At 42.2% G+C, this 26,710-nt stretch overlaps 3 protein-coding genes across 3 annotated transcripts in view; 2 read left to right on the forward strand and 1 right to left on the reverse strand.

Annotated features, from left to right (window-relative positions):
• The first annotated feature begins 362 nt into the window (after window positions 1-362).
• Window positions 363-10,074, forward strand: LOC108041782. The gene is made up of 4 exons (XM_044461120.1): window positions 363-912; window positions 2,495-2,657; window positions 7,050-7,356; window positions 7,934-10,074. The coding sequence occupies exons 2-4, from the start codon at window positions 2,538-2,540 to the stop codon at window positions 9,562-9,564; spliced, it is 2,058 nt and encodes a 685-aa protein (XP_044317055.1). The 5' UTR covers window positions 363-912; window positions 2,495-2,537; the 3' UTR covers window positions 9,565-10,074.
• A 1,575-nt stretch (window positions 10,075-11,649) lies between these two features.
• LOC108041115 overlaps window positions 11,650-26,710 on the reverse strand; it is a 16,496-nt gene continuing 1,435 nt past the window's right edge. Inside the window, 8 exon segments of the mRNA XM_017118921.2 lie at window positions 11,650-13,601; window positions 13,604-13,873; window positions 14,016-14,138; window positions 14,199-14,346; window positions 14,406-14,533; window positions 14,597-14,750; window positions 18,156-18,261; window positions 26,619-26,710. The exon segment at window positions 26,619-26,710 is cut by the window's right edge and continues 17 nt beyond it. Of these exon segments, the coding sequence (XP_016974410.2) occupies window positions 12,481-13,601; window positions 13,604-13,873; window positions 14,016-14,138; window positions 14,199-14,346; window positions 14,406-14,533; window positions 14,597-14,750; window positions 18,156-18,233 (2,022 nt within the window). The 5' untranslated portion in view covers window positions 18,234-18,261; window positions 26,619-26,710 and the 3' untranslated portion in view covers window positions 11,650-12,480.
• LOC108041116 (farnesol dehydrogenase) lies at window positions 16,706-17,961 on the forward strand. Its single transcript, XM_017118922.2, has 2 exons — window positions 16,706-17,385; window positions 17,450-17,961. The coding sequence occupies exons 1-2, from the start codon at window positions 16,810-16,812 to the stop codon at window positions 17,627-17,629; spliced, it is 756 nt and encodes a 251-aa protein (XP_016974411.2). The 5' UTR covers window positions 16,706-16,809; the 3' UTR covers window positions 17,630-17,961.

Raw genomic sequence — 26,710 nt, forward strand, 5'->3', positions numbered from 1 at the left:
AACAGCAACAACATGACAAATATCAGCAACAACAAAAGGCATGGCCAAAGCAACAACAACAGCAGCAGCAGCAGCCGCAGCAGCAACATCGGGCCCAAAAGAGCAACACTAGCAACAGCAACAAGAGGCAGGAACGGCAACAGCAACGGGCAACATCAACCGGCAAGCTGTACTTGAACAAGTCGTACTTGGCATCGTATTTTGGATTTGGACTTGGCCGACTGCCTTAGTGGAGGCCTCAATGGAAAGAAGAAATTTCGCTGCCGGCGCCGGCTGCGCGGTCGACGACGGCATGTTGCTGCTGCTGCGCATGCGAAGTGTTCCGCTGCGAGAAAGCAGGTGTCTGCAGCATTCGGCGCTAAACCACGGCGCGAAGCAGACGCGTTTCTCTCTCTTTCTCCTCCTTCAGGCGGGCCATCGATCGATCCTCGCTCGGTTCGAATTAATAACAAATACTGGAACAAAAAAAAACAAAAATAAAAAACTCAGCGAATTCGAGCAAAACAAACAGCAAACACTAGTTGCAAATCAAACAAAAGAAAAACCGCAAGCGAAACGGAAAGAACCGCTTGCAAAACGGTTAGCGAAGTGATCAACACGCTTTTTGTGTCCTTTTTTTTTTGATATTTTCTTTTGTGTGTGCTCCACTTGCGATCGTTAATTGTTGACCGCGTGCAACGCCCCACCCCTCTTCCCCCGCTGCTGTCATTACCGTCAGCCCATCAGCAACATCGCAGCAGCAACATCAGCAACATTGGCGTCCAAAAGTAACGGCCACCGTTCAAGTGCAACAGTTTTCGAAAGTTGCCGCTAACGCATCCTGTTTGTCAGCCTTCGGAATTTGGAATTGGAATCGGAACTTTAACTGGAACAGCCAGGAGAAACGGCGGAATCGGGCCAAGGACCTTATAGGTGAGTGCCGGCAGAACGCAAACGGATCAACAACCCGGAAGTTAGTCTGCGGTACGGTGGAAAGCGGAATAAAGATAGCCGATCACAAGGTTGCAACACTTAAAGATATTTCTTTAGTTGGACTGCAAAGAATTCAAAAGTTTCTAAATAATTGCAAAAATAATGAGAAATAAGGGAAATCTTTTGGTTTTCACTTTTAATGCTTTACCTATGTCAAATATTTAATCTAGTGGGATTTATCTTATCTTAATATCAAATATTTGCTTCTTAAAATATATACATAGCAGTTATCTTCGAACAATCAGGTGACCATTTTAAACAAGTTTGCATAAAAATATTGATACATTTTAAGGGGCATGTATTTCAGTTTGTAGCATTTAGCCAGTAAATATTTATTTAATTAACATAAATTATGTTTTTCTGTTATAAAATATAGATTTTTCCCATTAAACTCGAAAATATAGTCTTTAGTCATAACCAAAACAAGAATATTCAATTTCGTAAAAGTGAAAACCGGAACAAGACATAGCTGCCTTATTATTTTGTCTCATTGTCTATAAAATATCAATTAAATATATTAACCCATGGCATGGCAAAATATTTATTGCTGCCTTAAAAACATAAATAAGCACTAAGTTAGTACATATGTTAGTTAGTATTTTGGAAGAATAAATAGAAGGCCTTAAATAACTTTTTTGAACTAAAAATTAAGGAGTTCAATAATAAAGGGAAAAATTTGTTTGACCAACGCTGTGCTTATAGCTATTTTATTTAGGGACTTGCATTTCTCGTTCTATCTATTCAAAATAATATTAACTACAATATCTATCTGGTTTTTCATAATTAGTATTCTTTATTTCAAAACAGAACAGGAAAATCAATAATTCAAAAAATTACTTGGCAAGATGAATTAAATAAGATACAAAGCTCACTTACTTGGTCAAGGTCACTCAATAAGGAATGAAAAAATCACTTAATTCTTCCAAAGTTCTGTTTCTTATTTTTGACATTCACTCTTTCTTCACTCTCTCTTTCCTTGGAATCTCCTCACACCTTTGTTACTACCTTTAGCCTTCTAATTGGCCAACTAAGAGCATTCATATTTGTCTGGGCCAAGATGACCCACTTCACTTATGTGCGGGGAAACCTATTAACACTTTTCACCTCCCCAGTTACCCTTTTCTTCAGCGTCTTAAAAGTTAAGTGAGTTGTCATTAAATAGATTCTTTTCTCTCTTGACTTGTCGCAGCTTCCCTTTCTTTCGGTCTGTGTTTCTTTCTTTCTTCTCAGACTTTTCATTTATGGCCAGTGGGTGTGGAAGGTTAGAAAGAGGGTGGAAGAGGGAGGAAGAGGGGGACACTTAGCGAGTCAATCAATCATCATTGAGCTGACTGAGAAATTGCTAATAAATTGCAATTAGCGGCAAACACTTTCATATGGCAGGTAACCATAACAATGAGAAGAAATAAAAGCGAAAAGCACTTTCTTCGTTCTCTCTTCCGCTTTCCGCTTCTTTGACCGCCCACAACAACGGCAAATATCGAATAATGATAAACAAATTAATTATATGCTTAACAAACAGAAACATCACCATCATCAGCAGCAACCACAGTAACGGCAGCAACATGCAACATCAACATCAACTGCAACAACACAAACAAGTGCGCTGCAGAAATCTACGAAGAAATGTAGAAATCGGTGCTAAGAAGATTTGGCTGCCGCTTATCATTTTCCTTTCACTGCAGGTGAGTTGAGCCGATGCAAATAATTGAAATCAATTTAAGCCAAAAGCCGCAGACACAACAGCAACATGGGCAACAGCAGCAACATCGTCTTATAAATAGATAATTCCCATTAGCAGCAGCCGGCTTAAGCTTCTCTTTCTCCCAGTGGCGTGTGCAGATTTTCATTTAGAGGGATTTTAGCCAGTTCGCTATAGGTATACATTTTAAAATAATAATAATAATTGCTCTGTGCGAATCTATTTGTAAATGCAAATTCGTTCATCTATTTACTAAATTTTGTCCCCAAAGAAATTCTTTTATTTCTTACCAGTTAACAACAAAGATGTTCAACGTAAAAACGTTTAGACATTTGAAGTCATTGTAGCTATCAACACTTAATTAACATAATCAACAATTAAAGGAGTATTTGGATTTTAATTTTAGGATATATTTATTTTTTAAAGGACGCCCTTTTATAAATCATAGTCCCTGCCGGCGCCACTGCTCCATCTCTCCCCCAACCCCCTTTCTTTCTGGCTGCCTGTCGTCTGCCTTGTGCGTGTACATATATAAGTGCATAAGTGTGCAAGTGAAAGAGCCCCTCTGCCGGAATGAAATGGAATGAAGAGGAATGGAATGGGACGGGATGGGACGTGTAATTGGCATGGCCTCGTTTCTCGTGTGTGTGTGTGTGTGCGAGTGTTACATGTACTGGATTTAGTTCCTGGAACCAATCAGGAATATATATGTATATCTACATATATATTTATATACATATATATGAGACATCGAAGAGACTAGCGAGGAAAGTAACGGCAAATCGAGTAATTAGTGCGCGTAATGGAAAGGATACACAGATGTCATCTAAGGAATTTAGAAACTTGACGTTGTTAAGACAACGTTTTAATTTAGATTAGCTCGTCATGTTGCAGTTTAGAAATGTGGTGGTGCATTTTGGTTAAAATGTTTAGAAAGCTAGATTATATATTTGTTCTTTATAACCTCTCTCAATAATGAATTTTAAAAATACATTTTTAGGAATTGACATAAATCGACATATTTAATGTATTAATTTGAAAACTTAATATTGTTTGCTATACAAGTCAACAGATAATCACAACTATAAAGACAGTTAATTTCCTGATATTGAAAAAGAATTTTCTTGGAAAAACACAAATAAAATAATAACTAAGTTCCCTGTGAATAACTCTGAAATCAAGAAGCCATTCTGCTTGAAGTGCTTGCCCATCTTCGTGGCCATCCCCAGCATTCCTTTCTCTTTTTCGCCTTTTGGCACATATTAAAATTCCATGTGCATCCATTTTGCCTAGGTAATACCCATCCCCGTTCCGAATCTCTTTTGAGCCCAGCGCTCGTGACGTTAGAAAGTTTTTTTTTCGCCAGCTTTTTGGCCATTCTGGGGCGATGACACAATTTAGCCAGGCCAAAACAAAAAAAAAAACAGTTCCCATTCCTTTAACGAGTGGCAGCATGTGGTGGCAGCATCTCCACTTTTCGCTTCCTTTTCGCTTTCATCTTGGGGTCGAGAAATGCTGCCAAACGGCCTGGCGTTCACCTTTGACCCTCCGCCATCCCACCGCATCCCATCCTCCTTCGGGCCAAGTGGCTGCCAAATTCCGATTCTCTGCTAATGTTTCACTTTCTCCCGATTTGGTGCGCTGCCAGGCAGACAGCCTCTTCCCAAAAAAGTGCCTAGCACATTGGTCGAGGTCAAGATTGGCAACAACAGCCGGCCTCGTCGTCTTCGTCTTCGCCTTGAGTTCCGACTCCAGTCTTTGGTCTTTGCTCTTGGGTACTCGGTCTTCCGTCTTTGGTCTCTAGCCTTTAGTCACATCGTTAGTCGTCTCCGCTGGGGATTGCGGAAACAGTGGAGGGCAGGGAAATTGGGGGATTGGGCCACATATGCACGACTCCCCGCCGAATGATTGCCAAACAGTAACACACATTTCAATTAACGCAGTTCTCTGGTGATGATTCATTTCTTCTGCCACAGTCGGATATGAGTATGGGAACCGGAACAAGCCTAATTTTAGATGTCTTTGAGGGGTACGGAGCAAAATTTGCATGTGGCGGGGAAACAATAAAAAGCCATTTTAAAAACTGCGTATTAAAGTGGCTAACCGAATTTACAAATATTTCCAAAGGCTTTAAAATTGACGAGAAACAACAAGATAGAAAACACAAAATCATTTGGTTCACTGAATTTATTAAAAACAATTTTGTGTTGTAATATTTAAATAATTTTTTTTTAATTGATTTAAAACCGAATACAAGTATTAAAGTAGCATCTGAAATAATTAAAGTATTAGAGTAGAATCTAAAGGTTATTAAAATATGTATTACTTAATAATTGTTAGCTGATATTCTTTTGTGAAAAAGTCGGTTATATTTTCTCCCTCTGTGTGAATTGCTGTTATTTGGCTAAAGTTATTTTTTTGGTATTCATGGCTGGCTTTTGCAGTCGCTCCAAATCACGTTCCCGCATGCAAATTTGATTATAGAATTTTTCACCAGTGGGTTTTGCGGATTCGTGGGCAACTCGTTTGATGGCCAACCATCCACCATCCAGCATTTACCATTTTGCGATTTTACCTTTTTGTCGTCAATCGTCTGCCGCGCTTGCCACATCACTTTCTACCAAACAGGATTGCTTCAGGATGCCGCCGTCGCCGCCGTTGCGACATCCCATCCCAAGACTTCAAGACTACAAAACTGCGATACCGAGATACCGCGATACTGAGACACTCAGATGCTCAGTTTTCTCGGTTTCTCAGTTTGCTCAGTTTTCTCAGTTTTCTCAGCTTCCCAGTTGGCGGAGAAAGTTGTTTTCGGCGGTGCGGCACAGATTTGGCCAAATGGGATGCAGCCTCGCCATCTTCGCTGGGCATCTTCATCATGGGTATCTTGGCCATGATCGCCATGGCCATCATCGTCCACCTGTCCGCAATTGCTCCAGTGCCAGTGCCAAAGCCAGTGCCACTCTCCCCTACGCCGTCTGTCCATTCGGGCACTCGTCTAATTGCCCCGATAGCTCGGCAACTTGGTAACTGAATCAGTCCAGCGACAAGTACATGGCTGCGGATCAAGATGTTCCTGAATGGCCGGGCAAAATTAAGACCTGGTCACCCGGAACATGGCGAACACACCAAGTGAAGGACGCAAAAAGAAAGTAATGCAAAATTAATTAAGTTTATTAGCCCGATCTCACAGTTGGGTAAATGACACCCGGGATTTACGGGATGGGACATGTGAATCTTGATTAGAAAGTATGGGCGTTGTACATATATATTAAAAATACTTTAACCAATATATATGTATATCAACATCATTCAAAATTTATATATAATTGGTTTTTGCAAGCAAAAAACAAATAATAAAGTAAAAGTTTTGGCAACAACAAACAAATCATTCATATTTAAAAGAATCAGTGAGATGGAATTAAAAAGGGAAGTGTACTCACTCATTTCCATCTTGCATTTTTTGAAAAAAAGCCACTTCCTAAAATGGCTTTTCCTTTTAATCATTTCGAATTTGATTACTCTTTTCTGTTTCCTAGCTTCTTTATGAAAGAGTCATTACCATGCCTTCAAATTCTCTTTACAACCTCATTAGGAAAGGTCACTTTTTTTTTTTATTACCTATTTTTTTATTGGCCCTATTTGGAATATATTTTTGGTTTATTTTTCATTGCTTAGACATAATTATATCTTAACGTTTTAAAAATTGATTCAGAAATTCTCCGTCTTTAGTAGTTTGCTGACAAATTTAGGACATCTTAGTTAGGTATTAAAACGATTGGAAAAACATATGAATCGATGTTTCTTCCCACCCATCTGGAATCTAATTTATCTAGATTGTATCTAATCTGTTACCCGGCTATTATCGGGTACACATCATCCCAACCCGGCAATTCCGTCTCGATGTCGATCGCGATCTCAATCTGGGTCTTGGTCTTGCTCTTGCCCGATGTCTGGTGTCTTGGGTCTTCGGTCTTCGGTCTTTGGTCTTTTGTTTGTGTTGTCGTCTGGTCTGGTTCTAGCCTTGACTTCGCCTTTTAAGCCAGGCGGATCTCCCTGGCAATTGGGTCGCCTTGCGCGTTGCATGTGCCACAAACTGAAATGAAAAGAGTTGCTGGTCGCGGTGGTTGGAAAAAAAAGCGAAATTGTTGCAGTGGCTGCGCGGTTTTTTCTCCGGTTCCTCTTTCTTTTCGCTGCCAGTGGCTTTTTGCTGCCTTATGCAATTGAGTTGCATGCCGCATGCCGGATCCGCCTTGCAACCATTGCCACTTGTTATTTGCCACTGCGCCCATTCCACTTGGCATTCCCCGCAATTGAAGTCATTCCGTTCATCTTCTCGTTTCATTTCGATTCCCCGCCCGGAATGGGGTCACAGGTCGCCCTCGTCTGCGCCGACGATGTGGAGGTGGTGAAGGCCATTGCCGGCGGACCGGACGACGATCTGACCATCGCCCTCGGCGACCACGAGAACGAGCTGGACCAGATGGCCCAGGAGTCGGAGCAGGAGCAGCAGGCCCAGGCGCAGCAGCAGCAACAGCAGCAGCAGCAGCAACAGCAACAGCAGCAGCAGCTGCCGCAGATCCAGATGCAGTTGCCGCAATCGGTGCCCAAGGTGCAGGTGCACTACCAACACAACATGCCCCAGCCGCCGCCCAGTGTGGCCGTCGGTCTCACCATGCGCAGTAAGTACCGGGACTCCTCCCAAAATATTACAAATTAAAAATAGAATATACAAATCAGACTTATTTAGAACAGCAACTAGCAGTTAAATTTGATACCTCATTAATTAATGCTCATAACCATGCAAAATGTTAATATTTTCAATAGATATGTCCGTATTTGGTACATATCTCACAAAATATATTTTAATGGTCTTTAGGCTATCCCGTAAAATTTAAGGGGTCCTTAAGGTGTATTTAAATCGGATAATTTTGAATTAGTCACATTATTTTTAATTTATTAATTTATTAAAATAAGAAGTTTCCATTTAAAGAAAAAGAATTAAGTTTTAAACTTTAAAATGACTAAAAACTCTTACCTTTGACAATATTTTTTCATAAAATATACCAGTAGGTAAATAATATAATTTTGAAAATCACTTTTGTAAAAAGAAAGTGAATATGTTTTAAAATATCAATTGGGCGATTACATAATTTTAGATGGTAAAACGATTAAAATATAATATTTTACATGATGGTAAATATTTTGCTTGCCACCGCTTTTTCCCTAATCCATCATGGTGTGCTTCTCCACCCGCAGACAACCACCAGAACATCCCGCTGAGCTTTGGCCAGCCCTTCGGACCTCCCCCACCCCCAGGCGCCCAGTTCTACAAGGGACCGCCGCCGCCGCAACTGCAGCAGCGACCGCAGCCACCGCCCCAGATGCAGTTGCAGGTGCAACCGCAGCAGCAGCAGCAGCAGCAGCAGTTGCAGCAGGGCCAGCAGCAGCAGGTGCAGGTGCCCGACTTGAGTGTGGGTGCATCTAGCAACAACGAGATCTGGGCGGCTCCCGTCCAGGACATGCCCAAGATCGTGTCCCTGGACGTGAAGTGCGAGAAGAACGGGATGAAGGTGTTCGTGCAGTTCGACAAGCCCTTCAACGGGATCGTCTTCTCCAAGGGCCACTACAGCAACATGAACTGTGTGCATCTGCCGTCGGGATTGGGCCGCAGCTCGGCCAGCTTCGACATCGGACTCCACGAGTGCGGCACAGCGGGCAACACGGACAACTACAACCAGGGCTATGGCCACGAGGCGGGCAGCACGGGGGCGGGCACCTACTTCGAGAACATCATCGTCATCCAGTACGATCCGCAGGTGCAGGAGGTGTGGGATCAGGCCCGCAAGCTGCGCTGCACGTGGCACGATCAGTACGAGAAGAGCGTCACCTTCCGTCCGTTCCCGGTGGACATGCTGGATGTGGTGCGGGCCGATTTCGCCGGCGACAATGTCGGCTGCTGGATGCAGATCCAGGTGGGCAAGGGTCCGTGGGCCTCCGAGGTGTCCGGCCTGGTCAAGATCGGCCAGACGATGACCATGGTGCTGGCCATCAAGGACGACGACTCCAAGTTCGATATGCTGGTGAGGAACTGTGTGGCGCACGACGGCAAACGGGCGCCCATCCAACTGGTGGACCAGCGGGGCTGCGTCACCCGGCCCAAGCTGATGTCGCGCTTCACCAAGATCAAGAACTTCGGGGCCTCCGCCTCGGTGCTGTCGTACGCCCACTTCCAGGCCTTCAAGTTCCCCGACTCGATGGAGGTGCACTTCCAGTGCACCATCCAGATCTGCCGCTACCACTGTCCGGAGCAGTGCTCGGCGGAGACGAATCTGCAGGACGTGCACCACCTGCAGGTGGGTCCCGAATCGCAGTACGGCCCGCCGCCGCAGCTGCATGTGGATGCCTACCATGTGGCCAGTGCCATTGGCAAGCGGCGGGATGAGAGGCGCGTCCAGAGGCGGGCCCGTGCGGTGGCCGAGCCGCAGGTGGGCCTGAACCGGATCATCAAGGTGGTCTCCTCCGGGGACCTGACCTTCGCCATCGACGAGCAGGCGGGCAATGGGAGCAGCTCGTTGAACGGATCCGGCGCCGGCGTGGACCGCAGTCCACAAACCATGGTCTTTCCGCTGCGCGAGGAGGGTCTGATCTGCATGACCACGCCGGGCTTCGCCATCACGCTGATCGTGCTCCTGGGCATCCTGATCACATCCTGCCTCACCTCCGCCGTGCTCTACGTCCGCCTGCGTCCGTTCTCGTCGTTCGCCGCCAGCGCCAAGGAGCGGGCCGTCGCCTTCACGAATCCCCAGCTGGCACCGCTCCCAGTCATCCAGCTGCCGTCGCCGGCGGATTTGCAGGGAACGCTCTCCAAGAAGCGGGCAATGTCGTGAGCACGCCCGGACTGTGCGACTGCCACTGGTTCCGAGGGCGGAGGCCAAATACCGGTGGCTAGGCACTGGCACTAGTGCTAGTTGGGATCAGGTCTTGGGGGTTTCCGTTTGGGGCACACAGCTAGTAGAAAAAGGTAAACTTTCACAGCTAAAGAGTCTTTATTGCAACCATTATTCAAATCGGGTTTCAAATCAATTGGTACTAAAATCAAATCAACTTTCGAATCAAATTAAAATTGATTTAATTACATAATAACAATTGATATAAAATATGTCTAAAATCTTCATATCTGCTTCATAGCAAATATTAATCGGGCTTTAAATCAATTAAAAATTTAAAAGTCCAATTAACTTTCGGATCAATTTCAAATCAAATAAATAAATAAACAGCAATTGATATGAGAAATATTTAAAATGAAATTTCAAAATTGTTTAAAAATTTTGTAACACTTTTTGAGAGTTATTTCTGAAATCCCGACTGTTAATAATAAGAATATCCAAATCAAATATCAATTTTGGCGTTTTCTTTGCTTTGTATAAGTCCCTAAAAATTACTATCAACGATTTGAAATCTTAATATAATTTGCTAGAAATGTATTATTTATAAAGATCTTTGGAGACTAGTTTCTGCTGAAAAACTATTTGATTGAGGACAATTGTTTACTTCTTTGTGTTTATGAGTATTTAGTTACTTATCGAGACTGCTATTTAAAGATTTATAATCACCAGCTCCAGACACTGATTCCCAAAAGTAACTACCATTAGTGCCATTAATAGCTGCCCCATTTCGTCTGTGCTTCCGTTTCCCGTTTCTAGGTACAGTTGTGTCTGCGTCTGCGGCTCTTAAATTTGTAGCGTACACTTCGTTAGTATAATTTTTGATACAAATCATTTAACATTAACTCAATCCGTTAACTGGGTTCTCCTCTACCTTTTCCATTTCCGTTTCCGTTTCCCCAAGTTCTATATCTCAACCCTTTTAAGGTTCTATCTTCTCTATTTTCCACTCCTTTCTCTCCGTGGTGGCAGTCGATAATCGATTATTTTTGTTTTAGTTTAAGCCTAGGTTCTATTTCATGTTAAACGGTGCTAAGCCATGATCAGCCCATCATATCCATCTGACCATCACTTGTAGCTTTCTTCAGCATTTGAGCCGATATATTCTATTACTTAGAGTATTTCTTGTAAGACTCTCTTAAGACTTTGTAGACACGCATACACACAAGTACACGCCCACTCAGATTATACACAAACTCACACACATAACACATGCATAACAGATATACACTTGAATTAGTCACTAAATATTTTAAGCGCTTTAAGCCGTAGACTAAGCCGAATACTTCTGCGTCCCACTGTCAGCCATTCCCCCAAATCCCTGGATCTACTTATATCAGTTAATACGCCTTGTAGTCCACTTATTTATTTGCATAATGATTATACATATCGCATACATACCCACATATATACCGCCTTATATATACATATCTTCCATTTTTTTTGTCTACTTTTATAAGCCGAGCAAAGCGAGTGAGAAGAGAAAGTGTTCAATAAATTGTTTAGAATCCCTCAAAATGTCTTTTTGTTTTTTGTTACCCGGGAATGGGTCTTCAAATATGTGAGTATCCTGAAATGGTTTGCTGGAATTTGTCTCATTAATTGATTAACGAGTCTAGAATTATACTGTAAGAAAGTGATAATTCTCCTGAATCCACTACTTAATTATGAGCTTGGAGTATATTAAAATATATTTAAACACAATTACATTGTTTTAAATACCTTCTTAGGTGATTCTAATTACTGGAGATTATTTGGGAATTAGGCTTATCTTTTTAGAATAATTTTTGATTTTGAAACATTTTGAGTATAGTCTACATTTGGGGTCAGCTTACAACATTTGTATAGCATACTTTGGAACTTGGGTCCTTGGAAGAAAATATAAAGAAAGAATTGTTCCGTGAGAGCTGTATTTAATTATATAAAACCAAAATGCAAATTTGCAAATAATAATGCTTATAATTCGGGCTTTAACAAATAAAGCTAAAAACAATAAATTATAAAAATTAATAAAACAAGGAAGCTTAATTATTTTCAACTTAACTAAATTTTATTCAATTGTCAATTTTTCAATTACAAAATTTGAACTTAAATTGTAATATGCATGCAAGAATTTGCATTTTCTTTTGTTTAATTTTTTAATGGAAAATGGTAGTCGGTTTGTATGTGTGCATGAGTAAGTCCGTGTTTGTATGTGTGAGTGTGTGGGTGTGATTATGAGAATTTTCTAAACGAAGCTATAGAATTTAACTAAATTTCCCCTAAACATGTTTTGGATGCCGAAAAGAACACAGAAAAAAAAAACCAAAAAAGTCCAAAAAACATTACATTTAAAATTTCCATACCGCTCGGCTTACAGCTAAATCTCGTATGTATAATTTATAGATATATATATAAATAAATAAGTTCCCTTACGCCTAACGGATGCGATATAACATCCAACTCCTTAAACCTGGAGCACCTGTCCGGAGTCTTCATTGTATTTGTGTATCTCTCTCTTTGTTTACTTTTACTTTCACTATTATTTTTTTCTATGCAATTTTACGACTAAATGCACCCAAAAAACAAAATACAAAAAAAAAATTGTAGAACGTTCAGCACCGAAACGAGCAGTTCGAGTATTGCATTGTTGCCCGATCTCTGATATCTGATATCTGCACCATATCTCTTTGTCTGGATCCTGAACAAACAACCCAATAAAAAAAAACAATAATCGTAATAAATAAATAATAATGGAAGGCATAGACGTGGGCAACGTGATTTGATTTTGATTTCCATTTCGATTTAGATTTCGATGTCCATTTCGATGTCGATTTCGATTCAGAATTCCGATCTTGATCTCAATCCTGGCCGAGCTGATCACTGAACCGTTTCGTGGCCTGAGCTCGGCTGCCTGACTTGTTGCTGCTGCTGCTGTTGTTGTTGTTGTCGCAGGCGGAAGAGCCTCAGGGTCATCCAGGAGGCCAGTGTTCCGGTCACCGGCATCGGCGTCTGCTTGTCCAGCGCCTCCTTCTGCAGCTGATAGCGGTAGAGCAGGGATCCGGCCACCAGAGCGGACACGATCGTCGCTGAGATTACAACGATAAAAAGGATGCTGAACCCGGGCACCGGCATGCAAATGCCGTAGACCACCTCCTCGCTGATCTTGCCCTGGAACACAGTGACCGCCTCCTGTTTGGAATCCGGCGAGAATGCCAGATCCGCCTCCGATATGACATCGTACAGACCGCTGACGCCCACGTCGGCACTGCGCACCTTGCGATCGGAAATGACCAAGGATCGACGGCGACGGCTCTTCGAGTTGTTAGTACCTCCCTCTCCTTCACCTTCTCCCGCCTGCTTCTGCTCTTCCTTTTTGCCCTGCTCCTGATCCTTTTCCTCTTCCTTATCCAAATCGATGTGATCTTCGCGTGGTTTCTTCAAAGCCTCCGCCTGTGGCCTATACACGGGTCGTGGCACATCCTCATCCTGGCCATGAGGTTCCAGGGAGCGGGGACCCGCCATCGGCACGCCCATGCGTTTTTGGGCCTCCAGCTGTCTGGGACCGTGAGGAAACTTGCCACTCTTCTTCAGGCCCAAGTACCGCTCGCCCTCGCCGCCCTCCATGTCCAAATCGGCCAGGTCCTCATCCCCGAACAGATCCGACAGATCGGCCTCCTCCTGCTCCTCGTGCACCGGCCGTGGTTGCAGATGCACGCTTTTCTCGTGCCCATAGTCACCGCCAACGGGCGATCCTCCGCCGCCGCCGAGGGTCTGCTTGTGATCGTGGATGATGTCCTCGTAGAAGATATCGTGATCCGGTCCCATGCCCATGCCCATGCCCATGCCATGTTGACTGCCGCCAGGTGGCAGGGCCAGATCTCTGAGCAGATCGTTGCTACTGCTGCCCATCGCATCGGACATGTGCACATCCTTGCGCTCGTTAGCATTGGTCAGACCCAGTCCGAGGCCCAGTCCCAGTGACTCTCCGGATCCACCCCTCCGCCCACGCCCGTGTTCTGGCAGTGATCAAGGCAGCCGTGGCGACAGATCTCCACCTTGCACTTGATGTGCACACTCAGGGCGTCCGGGAACTTGAAGGCGTGGAAGAAGGCGTAGGTGATCACGGTGGCCCTCTCATCGGGAGCACGGGCCTTCAGGAAGCGTGAGATCATCTTGGGTCGCAGTACGCAGCCAAACTCATCCGACAGGTTGATCACATGACCAGATCCATCCGATGCCACACAGGACTTCACACGCATGTCGAACTCGCCTGGAAGATGAATTGAGGAATGATCAAATAGATAAACTTGGATCGATCTAATGCCTATATTGTAGCCATTGGAAATGGCAAATTTCATAGTATGTCTAGTAAGCACAGATCTGAGGAGATGCCCCGAGGCATCCAAGCTCACCTCGATAATCGTTGATGGCCACCACAAGGGTCAAGGTGGATCCGAGCGGTACAATACCACTTACTGGTGGCGCCCACGGCCCCTTGCCATGCTGAATCTCCATCCAACAGTCCACATTGTCACCTGCGACATAATAATCGATTAATATCCTTATTAATCACTACTCATTTAGTGAGCAATTACCTCGGAAATCAAGCTGGATGACATCGAGATCGGCAATAACCATGGGCGGCTTGGAGGCGGTCTTCTCGTAGTCATTAAACCACTCGCAACGCAGTCGTTTCGCCTCGTCCCAAACTTCCAGCAGATCCTTGTCGTACTGCACCACCACCTGTTGAGGACATGGGATTAAAGAAGACATTCCTCCCACAGAGTGTGATGGCCACTGACCGTATTCTCGTAGAACTGTCCGTTGAGGTCCGGCTTGGTGCCGCATCGGGAATACGAGATGCGGAAGGAGAAGAACGTCTTGCCCGTGGAGGGCGGCACGTAAACGCAACGCGGATCGCTGTGTTGTCCTAAAGGAAGAATAAAAACAAATGAATTACAATTGAATAGAGGTGGGACTAAAGATAACCCACCTTTCGAGCTCACAATGCCCTCGAATGGGTGCGAAAAGGTCAGGTGCACATCCATGTGGTCCTTGCCGCACATCACCTCCAGCGAAACGATATTGGGCATCCCGTCTGGCCGCTCCATGGGCCACAGTTCATTACCAGCTATGACTAAACTAAACTGCAATTGTAAAAGGTTAAGAATTAAGAAGTTGTATAACGCAAGTTTAATTTTATTTTATGATGAATCATAAAAATCTAATATAAAACATAGTATACGTAATGTTTGTAAATTAAAAAATTTTTATTTTTCTTATTAGTCAAAAGTGTTGGTAGATTTAACTTGTGGATATTATGAATATGTGATATTATTATGATATAAGGGGTTCCCAAAATCATAGTAATATCGATTTCGGCCACAGCTCGATCTTAATCTCTGCCATCCCAGACCCATTCCAAAATTCAATGGCCAGTCTTGTGGGTGGGCTCCTAACGGTTCCACTGCCACCTGGCACCTGACAAACGTGTTACCAATAAAAACGAAACGGCAATCCAGTCTCTCCAGTCTTCGGGTCCCAAGTCTTCAATCTTCGGGGTCTCCAGTCTTCGGGATCCCCGGTCTTCGGTCCCCCGATCCAATGGCCAATGAAGGCCAATCGAAATGGGAAAGCGAATTCCACTTGGCCTGCATCCGTTTGCTTGGTGGGAACTGGTCTCTGCTCCGAAGGGAGGCATTCGGATTGGAAGGAGTTGGGAGGTGGAAGGTGGGAGGTGGGAGGAACTTGCACCTGACATTTGCATACCGATACCTGCCCCAAACTGCCTTGCCACATGCCGCATAGATCAGCTTCGGTTCGGTTTGGCTCGGTCCATAATCGAAACGAGGGGAGTCTGATCGAATTGCTGGCCCCTTCCCCCTCAAAGGAATTAGCATTTTCCCCATACCGACCCGCCCCCCGCAGTAAAAGTTGCCGAACTGGACGAGCCACCTGCCCGAGTGGATATGGCATACTATAGCATATATATGGTATCCAGTATCCGATCGGGCCTGCTGGTGCCACATTGTCTGGCGTCGTCGCAACAGACGAGAATGGAAATTAAGGAGCGAATGGATCGAAGCCAGAGCTTCCAGTTAGTTCACTGAATAAATTAGTTTATGCAGATAAGTTGTAATTGTTTTACATCTTGATCAAGCAAGGGAATACTTAGCATTATTGCATTTTCATGTAATACATTTTGCTTGTTATTTTTCAATCTATTAGTATTTAGTTATTATAAGTTATCTAAACATTTTACATCATCCTTTTCTTGGAATAATTAGTTAATACATGTTTAATTGATACGTAACTAATAGCAAAAAAAGATTATTATACGTAAGAGCGACTATTGACAATTCATTAGAAGAAAATTTCGTAATTTTGTATATGTTTATCAATTACATTTTATTATAAAAAAAATAATAATGTTTCCTATAAATATACATTTAATTGAAAAGGACAGACCACACTACGTATACGTTATCACCCAATTTAAATCAGATCATACTTCTTTTATACTATCTGTAGTTTAATTTTAAAACCTTATATTTGTAGAGATTTCTACACAATATTTAGTTCTAAAAACTGGTTATAAACTGATCTAGTTACTTATAATGATTTATATTTACTCAGCAAAACAAACATGTCATATTAAGCGTTTCATAGCCATTAAAACAACTAAATGCATTTCTTTTTATTTTCAATAACAGAAGATTTACGTCTCTGCAACACAATCTCTGACTTTCTGATTGTTCAGAAGCCGCCAAACAAATGTGCTGACCCACAATGAAACCCACTTATGCCCATTCCCATACCAATTCCCATTGCCGTGAAGATGGCTATCGCAGCCGCGACTACATATATATATAGTATTATTCCAGAGTGAATTGATCAAATGGGAAAGCTTTGTGCAGAGTCACGGTTACGCTACTATACTCTCCAAAATGCCGGCTGCCGAGAACTATTCTCATCGGCCGAGTCGGATGGTGAAATAGTGTGCCGACTCGACTCAACTCGACTCGACTCGAAATCCGAATCCAAATCGTTCGGGACTGGTCGGAATTGATAGGAGGGGGGCTTATAAAAGCAAGTGGGTCGGCAATAAAAGAGCAGTTGTAGAGCAGGTCGCGATCGCACACCAACCAAAATATTAGCCATATTTAAACCCGGAAAATAGAAAAAACCGAAACACCAAACAAAACAATGGATCGTTGGTTGAATCGCGTTGCTGTCGTCACGGGAGCTAGCTCGGGAATCGGAGCTGCCTGCTGCAAGAATTTGGTGGCCAAGGGCCTGGTCGTGGTGGGTCTGGCCCGTCGCGAGGAGCGCCTCAGTGAGCTGAAGGCATCGTTGCCGGCGGATCAGGCCAGTCGCTTCCACGGACGCAAGTGCGACGTGAGTGTGGAGCAGGAGGTGATCGATACGTTCGCCTGGATCGATTCCACTTTGGGCGGGGCCGATGTCCTGGTCAATAATGCCGGCATTGTCCGTCCCGGAGTGGGCATCACTAAGGAGGGCAATGCGGCCGATCTGCGCGCCATCCTGGACACCAATGTCCTCGGCGTTTCGTGGTGCACTCGCGAGGCCTTCAAGTCGCTGCAAAAGCGCAATGTCAACGATGGACACGTGGTGATCGTGAACAGTGTGGCTGGACACCGGGTGCCCAACATTCCCGGCTTCACCATGGGCATGTACTCACCCTCGAAGCATGCAATCACCGCTCTCACGGAGGTCCTGCGCCAGGAGTTCCACAACAGCAAGACCCAGACCAAGATCACGGTTAGTTGACAGTCTCTATCTTTTTAGATTACCCCTTTATAACCCTCTATTCATTCCCATGCAGAGTATTAGTCCCGGCGCCGTGGACACCGAGATCATCGACAAGGAAGCCCTCGTCCATTTCCCCGACCTTCCCATGCTGCGATCCGAGGATGTGGCCGATGCCGTCAGCTACTGCATCCAAACCCCGCCAAATGTCCAGATCCACGAGCTGATCATCAAGCCCGTGGGCGAGACCATCTAAACACTCAGTTTCTGACTGTACTCGTAGTTTTAGCTCCACCTCTTGTAATCAACCAACTATAATAATATAGCATTTGTTGATTGTCTATCAAAAAAAGAGTCTTTCAAGTGGGGAGACTAATGATCTTGTTCACACAAAAGTTAAGATCTAATAAGTTCTTGAAATATTGCTTAACAACTAAGGTGTTTTTTTTTTAAATTATGAAATTCAAATTATTTATGTTCTATGCTTTGATCTGTGTTATAATTTTTTTTTAAATTATCTATCACCTAACCCTCATTTCCGTTTGCGTAATCGTATTCAATAAAAGTACAATAAAACAACCAATAGAATTTCACAACAAATCACATTATTGTGAACATTATTTCAATATCACCAATCACTTCGGCAAGGTCAGAAGGTTTGTTCTTGAATCGAAACATTTGTTTACTATAAATGTCGATTTCCAGTGGATAAGCGATTGTTCCACTTGATTTTGTTTATGATTCACACTTGGAAAATTGTATGGTTTGTTCGGCGTACTTACCATTAAGTGTAAGATAAATATACAGCTACTAAACCTATAGTCCCACAGCCGTGTAGGGCCTTTTTGTGGGCTCCACATGATGGCGCTGTGGGCGTGGCGATTGGATCTGCAATTAGAGGAAAACAATGTACATCAAATTAGTTCGGGTTCAGTTTCAATTGTGGGACTACCTCACTGGTTTGTGTATTAAAATTAAACCTCGGCAGTTGAAATGGAGAGTACCGGAGGGGTCTTATCTGGTTTTTGCTCTCCACCACTCTTTTTGAAATGGACTGCTGCGTCATCGACCAAAACAGTGGGTAATCAACACACAGAAAACATGTTAACTGTCTAACAATATTTTGTTTGGAAGAGTACTTGGCTATTTCCATACAATTTGAATTGAATTTAATTGATGTATCAGAGTGGTGGAAAGTAGAAATTAGCTGTTGTCCCCAATCAACATAACTAATTTAAACGCTTTCACTCCACTGTGCCGGCATGTGTTATTCTATGTCCATTCAAGCCAGTTAACATTATAGGTATACTATACATTCAATTAATTACATACTACATAATTGATCTAATTTATACAATAAACTTAGGGCTAAATGAGAGAAATTTCACAATAAATTTGACTTAAACGAAGACTTTTTTGTTTGCAATATAAAGTATTATATATCCCATTGTTAGCAAGGAAGTGCGAGTTCAATTTAAATTGGACACGAATTCGTTTCGGACACTCGCAGCCACAGGTGGAAGGAGCGAAAGTCGTGATCTGCAGTAAACGGAGCCACAAAAATTGCAGCAATTGCAATGAATGATTGACTGATCCCCTGATCCCAATGCAATCTATTGCCTTGATGACTGCCATCGTTAATCGGTGCTTAGAGGCAAAAAAAAAGTTAGTTGAATACTAAACCGCGGCTCTAGATTATTAACATATCAAATGTCGAATCTTATATTTCTTAAAAAGCCACAATGATTGTTCCAATGCAAGAAAATGTGCTAATTATTAGCAATTTGTAATGATTAAATTTCTCTCGTATATAAATAATTAATCATCTTAAGAATAATCTACATTTTAGTGATTGCTAATCTACGGATCCAAGAAATTCCTTAGATAGATACTGTGATTAACCGTATGTTCGACCATCCAATTATATTGTAAACACAAATTGAAACCAAGCTTGTAGTGTCATTAAGTAATTCCACATGACTTAATTATACAGCCTAGTAGCAGACATTCTTCCCACCGAATTCTTAACCCGAATTCCTTTCCTTTCTTTCCTTTCTTCTGGGGCTTCTCCTTTTCTTTCACCCCCCTCCCCCCATCGGAAATTCCCTAATTGTTCCCCTTTTTGTGGGGCGGCACAAGAACACAGAGTGGGCGCGGTCACATCGTCATCATCATCATCGTTGTCGTCCTCCGACCAATTCGTATGTTAAATATCAATTGTTAAAGGCTCTTACCCGCTCTTGTTGTGGCATGTAATTTTTTTTTTGTTTTTGATTTTTGGTTTTCCTTAGCTGGTTGAACGAGCCCGTCGGGGTAATAAAGATGTCGATGCTCGTCATTAGCGCGGTGCTCGTATCCGGGGCCAGATCGCACTTAACCTGACGCCCCCCGGCCAACGGACTGGCCGAAAATTGCCCGGCTACGTGAAATGGCCGCAAATGTGCGGCCACGAAAAGAAGCCATAAACAAATTGAAATTTAATAAACGGCCGGGCCGCCAATTTCCCTGGACCTGATCCTCGCGAACCCGAACTTGGACCCGAATCCGAACCCGAATCCAAGAACCTGCCATTGGAGCCGCGCACTCTCGACTCTGATCCATTCGATCACGGGACCCCCGGGGGCGCCATTTCAACATTGCAAATTGAGGTGCCTGAGATCGATGTCGATGTCGATGGAGGTGGAGGTTGAGATGTGGCCATGTGCAGATGGAGTTGGAGATGGGGGTAACACTGCTGCTCGTGAGTCATTGGGGGAATATCGAACATGGCCCGTTTGCTGAACCACTGTCAACCAAATTCTTCATTCGCCTAATTAATTGATACATCAAATATTGATTGAAAATCTAACACTTAGGAGACTTGCTGAATTCATTTCGAATAAATAAATATTTCTATAAAACAAGAAAGGAAGCAAACTTCGGCAAGCCGAAGTTTATATACCCTTGCAGTTATTAAAAATCGACTACATTTCGATTTCTACGCCTATATTACTAAACAATGAAGATATGCCGATTTTTCGCTGATATTGTTGTCCGATTTTAATTTAATTAACCCCGTAATTCCATACCGATATTTAATTATTACCAAAGAACAAAGATAAAAATTAAAAACATTAAAGTTATAATTTTTTTGCTTTTTTTATTCCGATTGTTCCTATGGGAGCTATATGATATAGTCGCCCTATCCGTCTCGTTCCGCTTATATACTACCTGCAATAGAAAGACAAGTTTTAAGAAGTTTCAAGCAGATAGCTTTAAAACTGAGGGACTAGTTTGCGTAGAAACGAACAGACGGACAAACGGACGGACGGACATGGCTAGATCGACTCTCCTGGTCAAGAATATATATACTTTATAGGGTCGAAAATGGCTCCTTCACTGCGTTGCAAACTTTTGACTGAAATTATAATACCCTCTGCAATGGTATACAAATAAGATTTTCCTTGATTGATATGTATTATATGAATATTATTTGATATGTATATTGTTCTATTTATAGTAAATATTAAACTTCCTATTCAGGATAGAAATTTTGATTAAGTATCATGGATTTAATCGTGGGAATGAGCCATTTATCGCATCAATTCAATCATCCAATCTTCCATTAATAACTTTTTGATAACCTTGTTTAACACCCTGCGTGATAATTCTTAGGCTAGATGGCCGAAAATTTCACTGCAAACTTTCCAATTTGTTCAATTCTTTCGCACACGGGCCCAAATAAATCCGATAAATATTTACCCGGTCGATTGTGCGTTGGCTGCTGCGGCACTTTCCCTGCTTACCAACCAGCACCAGATCGACCAGCAATTAAAGAGACGCCGGCAATCAATCAATCAATCAGCCAGTCAGCCAGTCAAGCCCACAGCACTGCCATAGAGCAATAATAATAAAATCTCATTTCTTGCCTCCTTTTCATTGTCCAATCTGTATGCTCACTTTTACCCAGGTGCGCTGCTGTTTTCAACAGGTGAAAATGAAATCGGAAACAAAGCGAATTCGAATTCGGATTCCGATTCAGATTCGAATGCACGAAAAGATATGATGGACAAGACAAGCCTCCGCGATTCAAGCGCAAAAATGCGGTCAACGGAGATTCTTCGCAGAACTGTAAATGAAAAGACCCGACTCTATATATTGTATATGGCCCACCGGTAAACGGTAAACGGCCGATATGCTTATTTGTCTTTAATTCGGAGCCAATTAATTTCTCTCCTCTTGTTTATTGTTTTTTTTTCTCCTTTTTTCGACTTTCGTCTAGCGAGTGAAGAGTGAAAACTGGTCAGATTTGGGGCCGAAATTGGTAAGTAGCGTTTAAGACAAAGCAGCAGACTGCGGCTAGACTAACTGTAACTCAGGTGTCGATTTGCATGTGCGCCGGCGGATGACGTCCAATTAAGAGATCTACCTATGGGCACAGATGGGTTTCATCTAAGTGTATATATATATATCTAGATCTAAATAGGTCTATTTACAGTACTTTTGAATAATATTAATAATGCCCTAATAAAATGCTTGGACTATGAAAAGCAGTCGAACGTAGGTATAATATTTAAGACTCTGTCTAAAAAACCTACCTTTGATACAAAGAACGTTGAGCAAAAGATATCATTATCGAGTTCTGCATTTATCTTATTTACTGTTATCAAACCTGCCTAATTATAAAGAAATTATGGAGTTTTGTATTTATTTTGTTTACCTTTATTATACCTGCCTTTGAACCCAATTTGACTTAGTTTTCACTTAATGTGGTTTTGTTTATGTAAGTTACCCTTTATTTTTGAAATTACATAGGTATGCTTTCAATAACGTTTATATTTTAACACAAGAATAAAACTTTTCTCAAATCAATTACTTTAGGTAGGCGTCAACTCATGAGCAAAAAACAAAGAAATATTAATTTTTTTTGTGCCCTAATAATAATTTTGTTCTTATAATAATTAAGTAAGATTTACTGAGCTTTTGAAACTAGGTGCTGTTTAGTTTAAATGTATACGGATTAATAAATACATGGGGTAAGATATAGTTTATTTAAAAGAATATCTTTTATAAAAGAATATTTAAAAATATCTTTTAATGGTTTAATAGTTTTCAAAATATGTTTTCCATTTGGCCCAATTTATTTTAAAGAATATATCAGGCTTTAATATCACCTGATACAATAGCTTATTATTATTTCAACAAGGTCTTCCTTTTATTCAAATTTCTCTAAGATATTGTATTAACCTCCCATATACCTTTTATTTAAATTTCTCTAGGATATTGTATTAACCTCCGATATACCTATATGTACATGTTTTTAGAAATACAAGTACCTGGCAAAGAAAAGTAGCACCTTTCCCATGGCTGGGATCTGCTTGGAGACAGAGATAACCAAGCCCCGACTAACTAACAAACTAACTAACTAAGCCAAAGAAAGTGCGACGGAGCTTTCGGCCGCGTGTTGCACGCTCTAGTGGCGCTTAATTAATGACGCCGCCGCAGCTGCTTCTGCTGATGCTTCTTCTTCTGCCACTTCTGCCGCTGCAATTAACAGTACCGCACTTGCAGCGGCGGGAAAAGAGCGGAAGAGCGGAAAAGTAGAAGTTAACTCGACACGCTCTGCGGGATTGGCCCTCCACCTCCATCTCTATATCTCCGCCATATATACCCCAACCAGATCCGATCCATTCATTGACTCATTAAATATGCATCAAGTTAAAAACGAAACGAACGAATCAAATCGAAACAAAATCGAATCAAAAGCAAACGAAATCGAAAAGAAATTGTCGCATCAAAAGGCGATCAATGCCGAACTTTGCTTACGGTTTCGGTTTTCACTTTTCTTGTGGAAATGGAAATGCCAGTGGAAATGGAAGTGGAAATGGAGTTGGAGTTGGATCCGAGTTGAAAATGCCGATGGCGCCGACCACTTTCGAATCGAATAACGGTCTGTGCAAAAAGCAAACGGTAAATCACCTGCCCATGCTTCATTTCTGTTTATATATTTTCCGTAGCTCTTTTTTGATGGGATGTATACCGAGTATATTTTTAGCTTCTGTTCGACCAACGGTGGGGCCTAGCTTAGCTCCAGTGAAAAGCGCAATAATCACGATATAATGATAATGATGCTATGGCTATGGCTTTGACTATGGCTATGGGAAAAGCAAAGCCGAAATCAAAATACATTTTTAAATGGTTCACTTTCTTTTAATTAAACTGGTTCCAAACCAGCCAGCAGCACTGGGGCCACCTCCAAGTTAGCCACCTTTTTCGAGCAAGTTTGTCCACTTTTGGCAAGCGATTTTATTTTTTCGGGGCGCATTTCAGCGGACAATCGCCAAATGCAATTTTATTCGGTGTAATTAGCCTGGTACGAGCTGGCGCAGCAATTAAAGTATGGAGCCACCATAGGATGCATAGATCCATTACGAACTTAAGTTTTAAACAAGCTGTGAACAGTCTGGCGCTCTCGGTCGAGACTTAATAGCTTCAGAATATTAAATTTCAGCCAACTAGCAGGCAACAATTTGCCAGTAAATCTCATGGAGGAAAAAAGATGAGGGGCAGACATAGATGCTGAGGCAGAGGCAGAGGCAGACAAAGATGACATCGTTTCCCAGTTGTTGCAGCAGTTTTCAACAGCTATCCTGCAGCTGGAAACGTTCAAATGGCGCTGGCAAAGACCGAGAACGTGTCAAACGGCCCCTGACTCCATTCTCCATTCCTATTCCTTCATTCCGTCCGCCGACAGTTGAAGCTATTCAAATTTGGGCCAGGCCCAGAGCCTGGGAATCATGGCTTGGAGACCCATTTGCAGCGAAACTTTTGTTTGGCAGTCTGTTGTCAACATGACAACTGCAACTGCCATCCGAGCCCCCATCGTCATTCACGACTTCCCCCAGAGTCAAGTGCAAACAATGCTGGCCGGGAATGGAGATGGGGTGCTGATGAGGCGACTGTTTCGGATGCACGGCCTCTAAACCAAAGCCAAAGCCAAAGCCAAGTCCAGCCAGCTGCTTATCATCGGATGCACAGCCCAAGACGGGAAAAGAAGAACTTAACAACTTTATTGGGCATGTTTATGCCACAGAGTGTTCAAGAGATGGTCGATATACCAAGTGTCCTAGGGTCATTTGGCACTCTTGGTGTCTTTGAAGACTTTGGCCACTAAAATAAGTTTCTCAAGTTCCAGACTCTTGAGCTTTAATGTTAATTTTGAAAAGCTTAAGTCCTAAAGAACAGCTTTAATTTATTCAGATACAAAGTTTGCTAAAATAATTTAACAAAAAATCCAAAAGGAGAAACTTTAAAGCTTTAACAACAATCTTTAATTCTTTAATATATATTCTATATTTAATTGAACAAGACTTTCTTGCTTCGGATACAATGACTCAAAAAATTGTAATGTGTTGTGAGCTTATTTAGTACTCTTTTACACTGTTAGGGATAAAATTAAAAATATTTTCAGGATAAATCTATAAATTCACAACATTGTTGCCAAGTTAGGGTACTTAAAACCTCAAAAGAAACTTTTTCTCTTCGGTAAAACAATTTGTTCTTATGTTAGTTAAAGAACAACTTAATCGGCCATCTGGCAATGTTCAAGTGTAAGCTTAATCTTAAGATCCACAAATTGTATTTTTCAAAGTGTTTAAGATATCTTAGTTTGATGACCCGAATTAGGAGAATCAGTACTCTCACTTTTCTAACCCAGACTCCGAGTGGTTGGGGCATAGATGCACTAAAGGCCGAAATGTGCCACGAAAAGTTTCCATTTCATTATTGGAATGTTTGTAGAAAGGCAAAGAACAGTTAGACGACGAGACGCCGGCATTCCCCCTCCCCCCATACCATATACCATCTACCATCCATCCAGTGTCCGAAGTATCTTTGATGATGGCTGAATACAAATTAACATTCTGTGAAAGAAAAGGCTTGTCGACGACGCTTTATCTGTATCCGCATCTGCATATTGTACACGTCTTCGTATCTGTATCTGAATCCGCTGTATCTACGATGTATCCGCGAATGGGATGTGAAAGAGAGGCATCAGCAGCACTGGGAATAGAATTTACTGGGTCGAACGCGGCCGAAGATCATAAATTATGTGTCATCGATGAGCCAGAGATTCAAGACAATGAATGAAGAAACGATGGATCCAAGGGGCAGACCTTGGATCCAGAGGTGGGTAAACAGGGTAAAGCCGCTTAGGGTCCCCCCAATAATGGCTAAAGCAAATCATTTGAGGCCAAACAAAGAGATAGTCCAGCACAAACAGACGCCGCCGTGGAGATAGTTGCCGTTGGCCAATACCGATACCAATACCCACAGCGATACCAATACCGATACTTATGCCAATGCGACAACGAGACCAGCAACTTGGCATTGCATTTATGGCCAAGTCGCGTGTTGGTTTGCTGCTTTTGCTGCTGCCAATCTGGCCTCCTGGAATTGAGTTTATTGTGCCACAGCGGCGTGCTTTGGATTGTCGCATCAGCTTAATTAGAATTCGAAGTAGTTAACGGTGCATTTAATGCGCTCCAAAACGGATCAAATGCATTAGCACCGCTACCACTCACTTCTTGGCCAGTATCTGTTGGCCAGCGAGATCTGTTCTATTTATCTCTGTTCTTTTGCAGACGTTCGCAGACTAATGAACCAAGTGCGGTGACGAAAGTTGTCATAACATTTAATCTGCAAGGAGGATGAGGATAAACCCCTCAAGGGGCCGTCGTATTGCCATTGCCAAACGGCTTAATAGTGGGTATGTGGTCGGGAAAGGTGTCAAAACATAATAAACTTGTTTTCGGCGCTGTTATCCCCGTGTTATCTGTCTGCCTTGTATCGACCATCATCTTGCTTGTTTAATTAATAAGTCGATAAGTCAGGTGGGTTGCGGGCTTGAAACGGTTTTTTGCCATCCTTCTTTCGATTTTAATTTGCTGAATAACTCTCATATATTATCATTTGGAGTTTTCAAGACCAAAAATTGTACGTCACCGTCACACAAATTTTCGAAAACAAATAATATGATTATCTAGAAAAGATTTTAATGTACAGGATAAGACCAAGATCTATAAGTTTTATCACATTTAAGCAGAATCTTGACTTTCCCAAATTAATGTTTTCAGTAGTTTTTTGGTGATAAATATATAAAATTCTATAACTTAATCTTGTAGGTGTTATTTAGAGTTAAAAGTTATAGAGATTTGAGGATATATTTAATGAGTTGCTTAGCTGAAAAAAATTAGCTTTTAACTTACCGGTAAAGAGTAATCTTTCCGAAGGTCAAGACACAACTGTGTGTGATACGTGATCTATCTCGGGTGCCGTGGATTCCTTATATTTCCGTGCT

The sequence above is a fragment of the Drosophila rhopaloa genome, unplaced genomic scaffold, assembly GCF_018152115.1.
Source record: "Drosophila rhopaloa isolate 14029-0021.01 unplaced genomic scaffold, ASM1815211v1 contig_3, whole genome shotgun sequence".
Taxonomy (NCBI): domain Eukaryota; kingdom Metazoa; phylum Arthropoda; class Insecta; order Diptera; family Drosophilidae; genus Drosophila; species Drosophila rhopaloa.

Excerpts from the sequence above, each read along its gene's own strand:
- LOC108041116 (XM_017118922.2), top strand. The coding sequence starts at position 16,810 with ATGGATCGTTGGTTGAATCGCGTTGCTGTCGTCACGGGAGCTAGCTCG. Across the intron at positions 17,386-17,449 it reads AGACCCAGACCAAGATCACG|AGTATTAGTCCCGGCGCCGT; the intron begins GTTAGTTGACAG and ends ATTCCCATGCAG.
- LOC108041782 (XM_044461120.1), top strand. The coding sequence starts at position 2,538 with ATGCAACATCAACATCAACTGCAACAACACAAACAAGTGCGCTGCAGA. Across the intron at positions 2,658-7,049 it reads TCATTTTCCTTTCACTGCAG|GTCGCCCTCGTCTGCGCCGA; the intron begins GTGAGTTGAGCC and ends ATGGGGTCACAG. Across the intron at positions 7,357-7,933 it reads CGTCGGTCTCACCATGCGCA|ACAACCACCAGAACATCCCG; the intron begins GTAAGTACCGGG and ends CTCCACCCGCAG.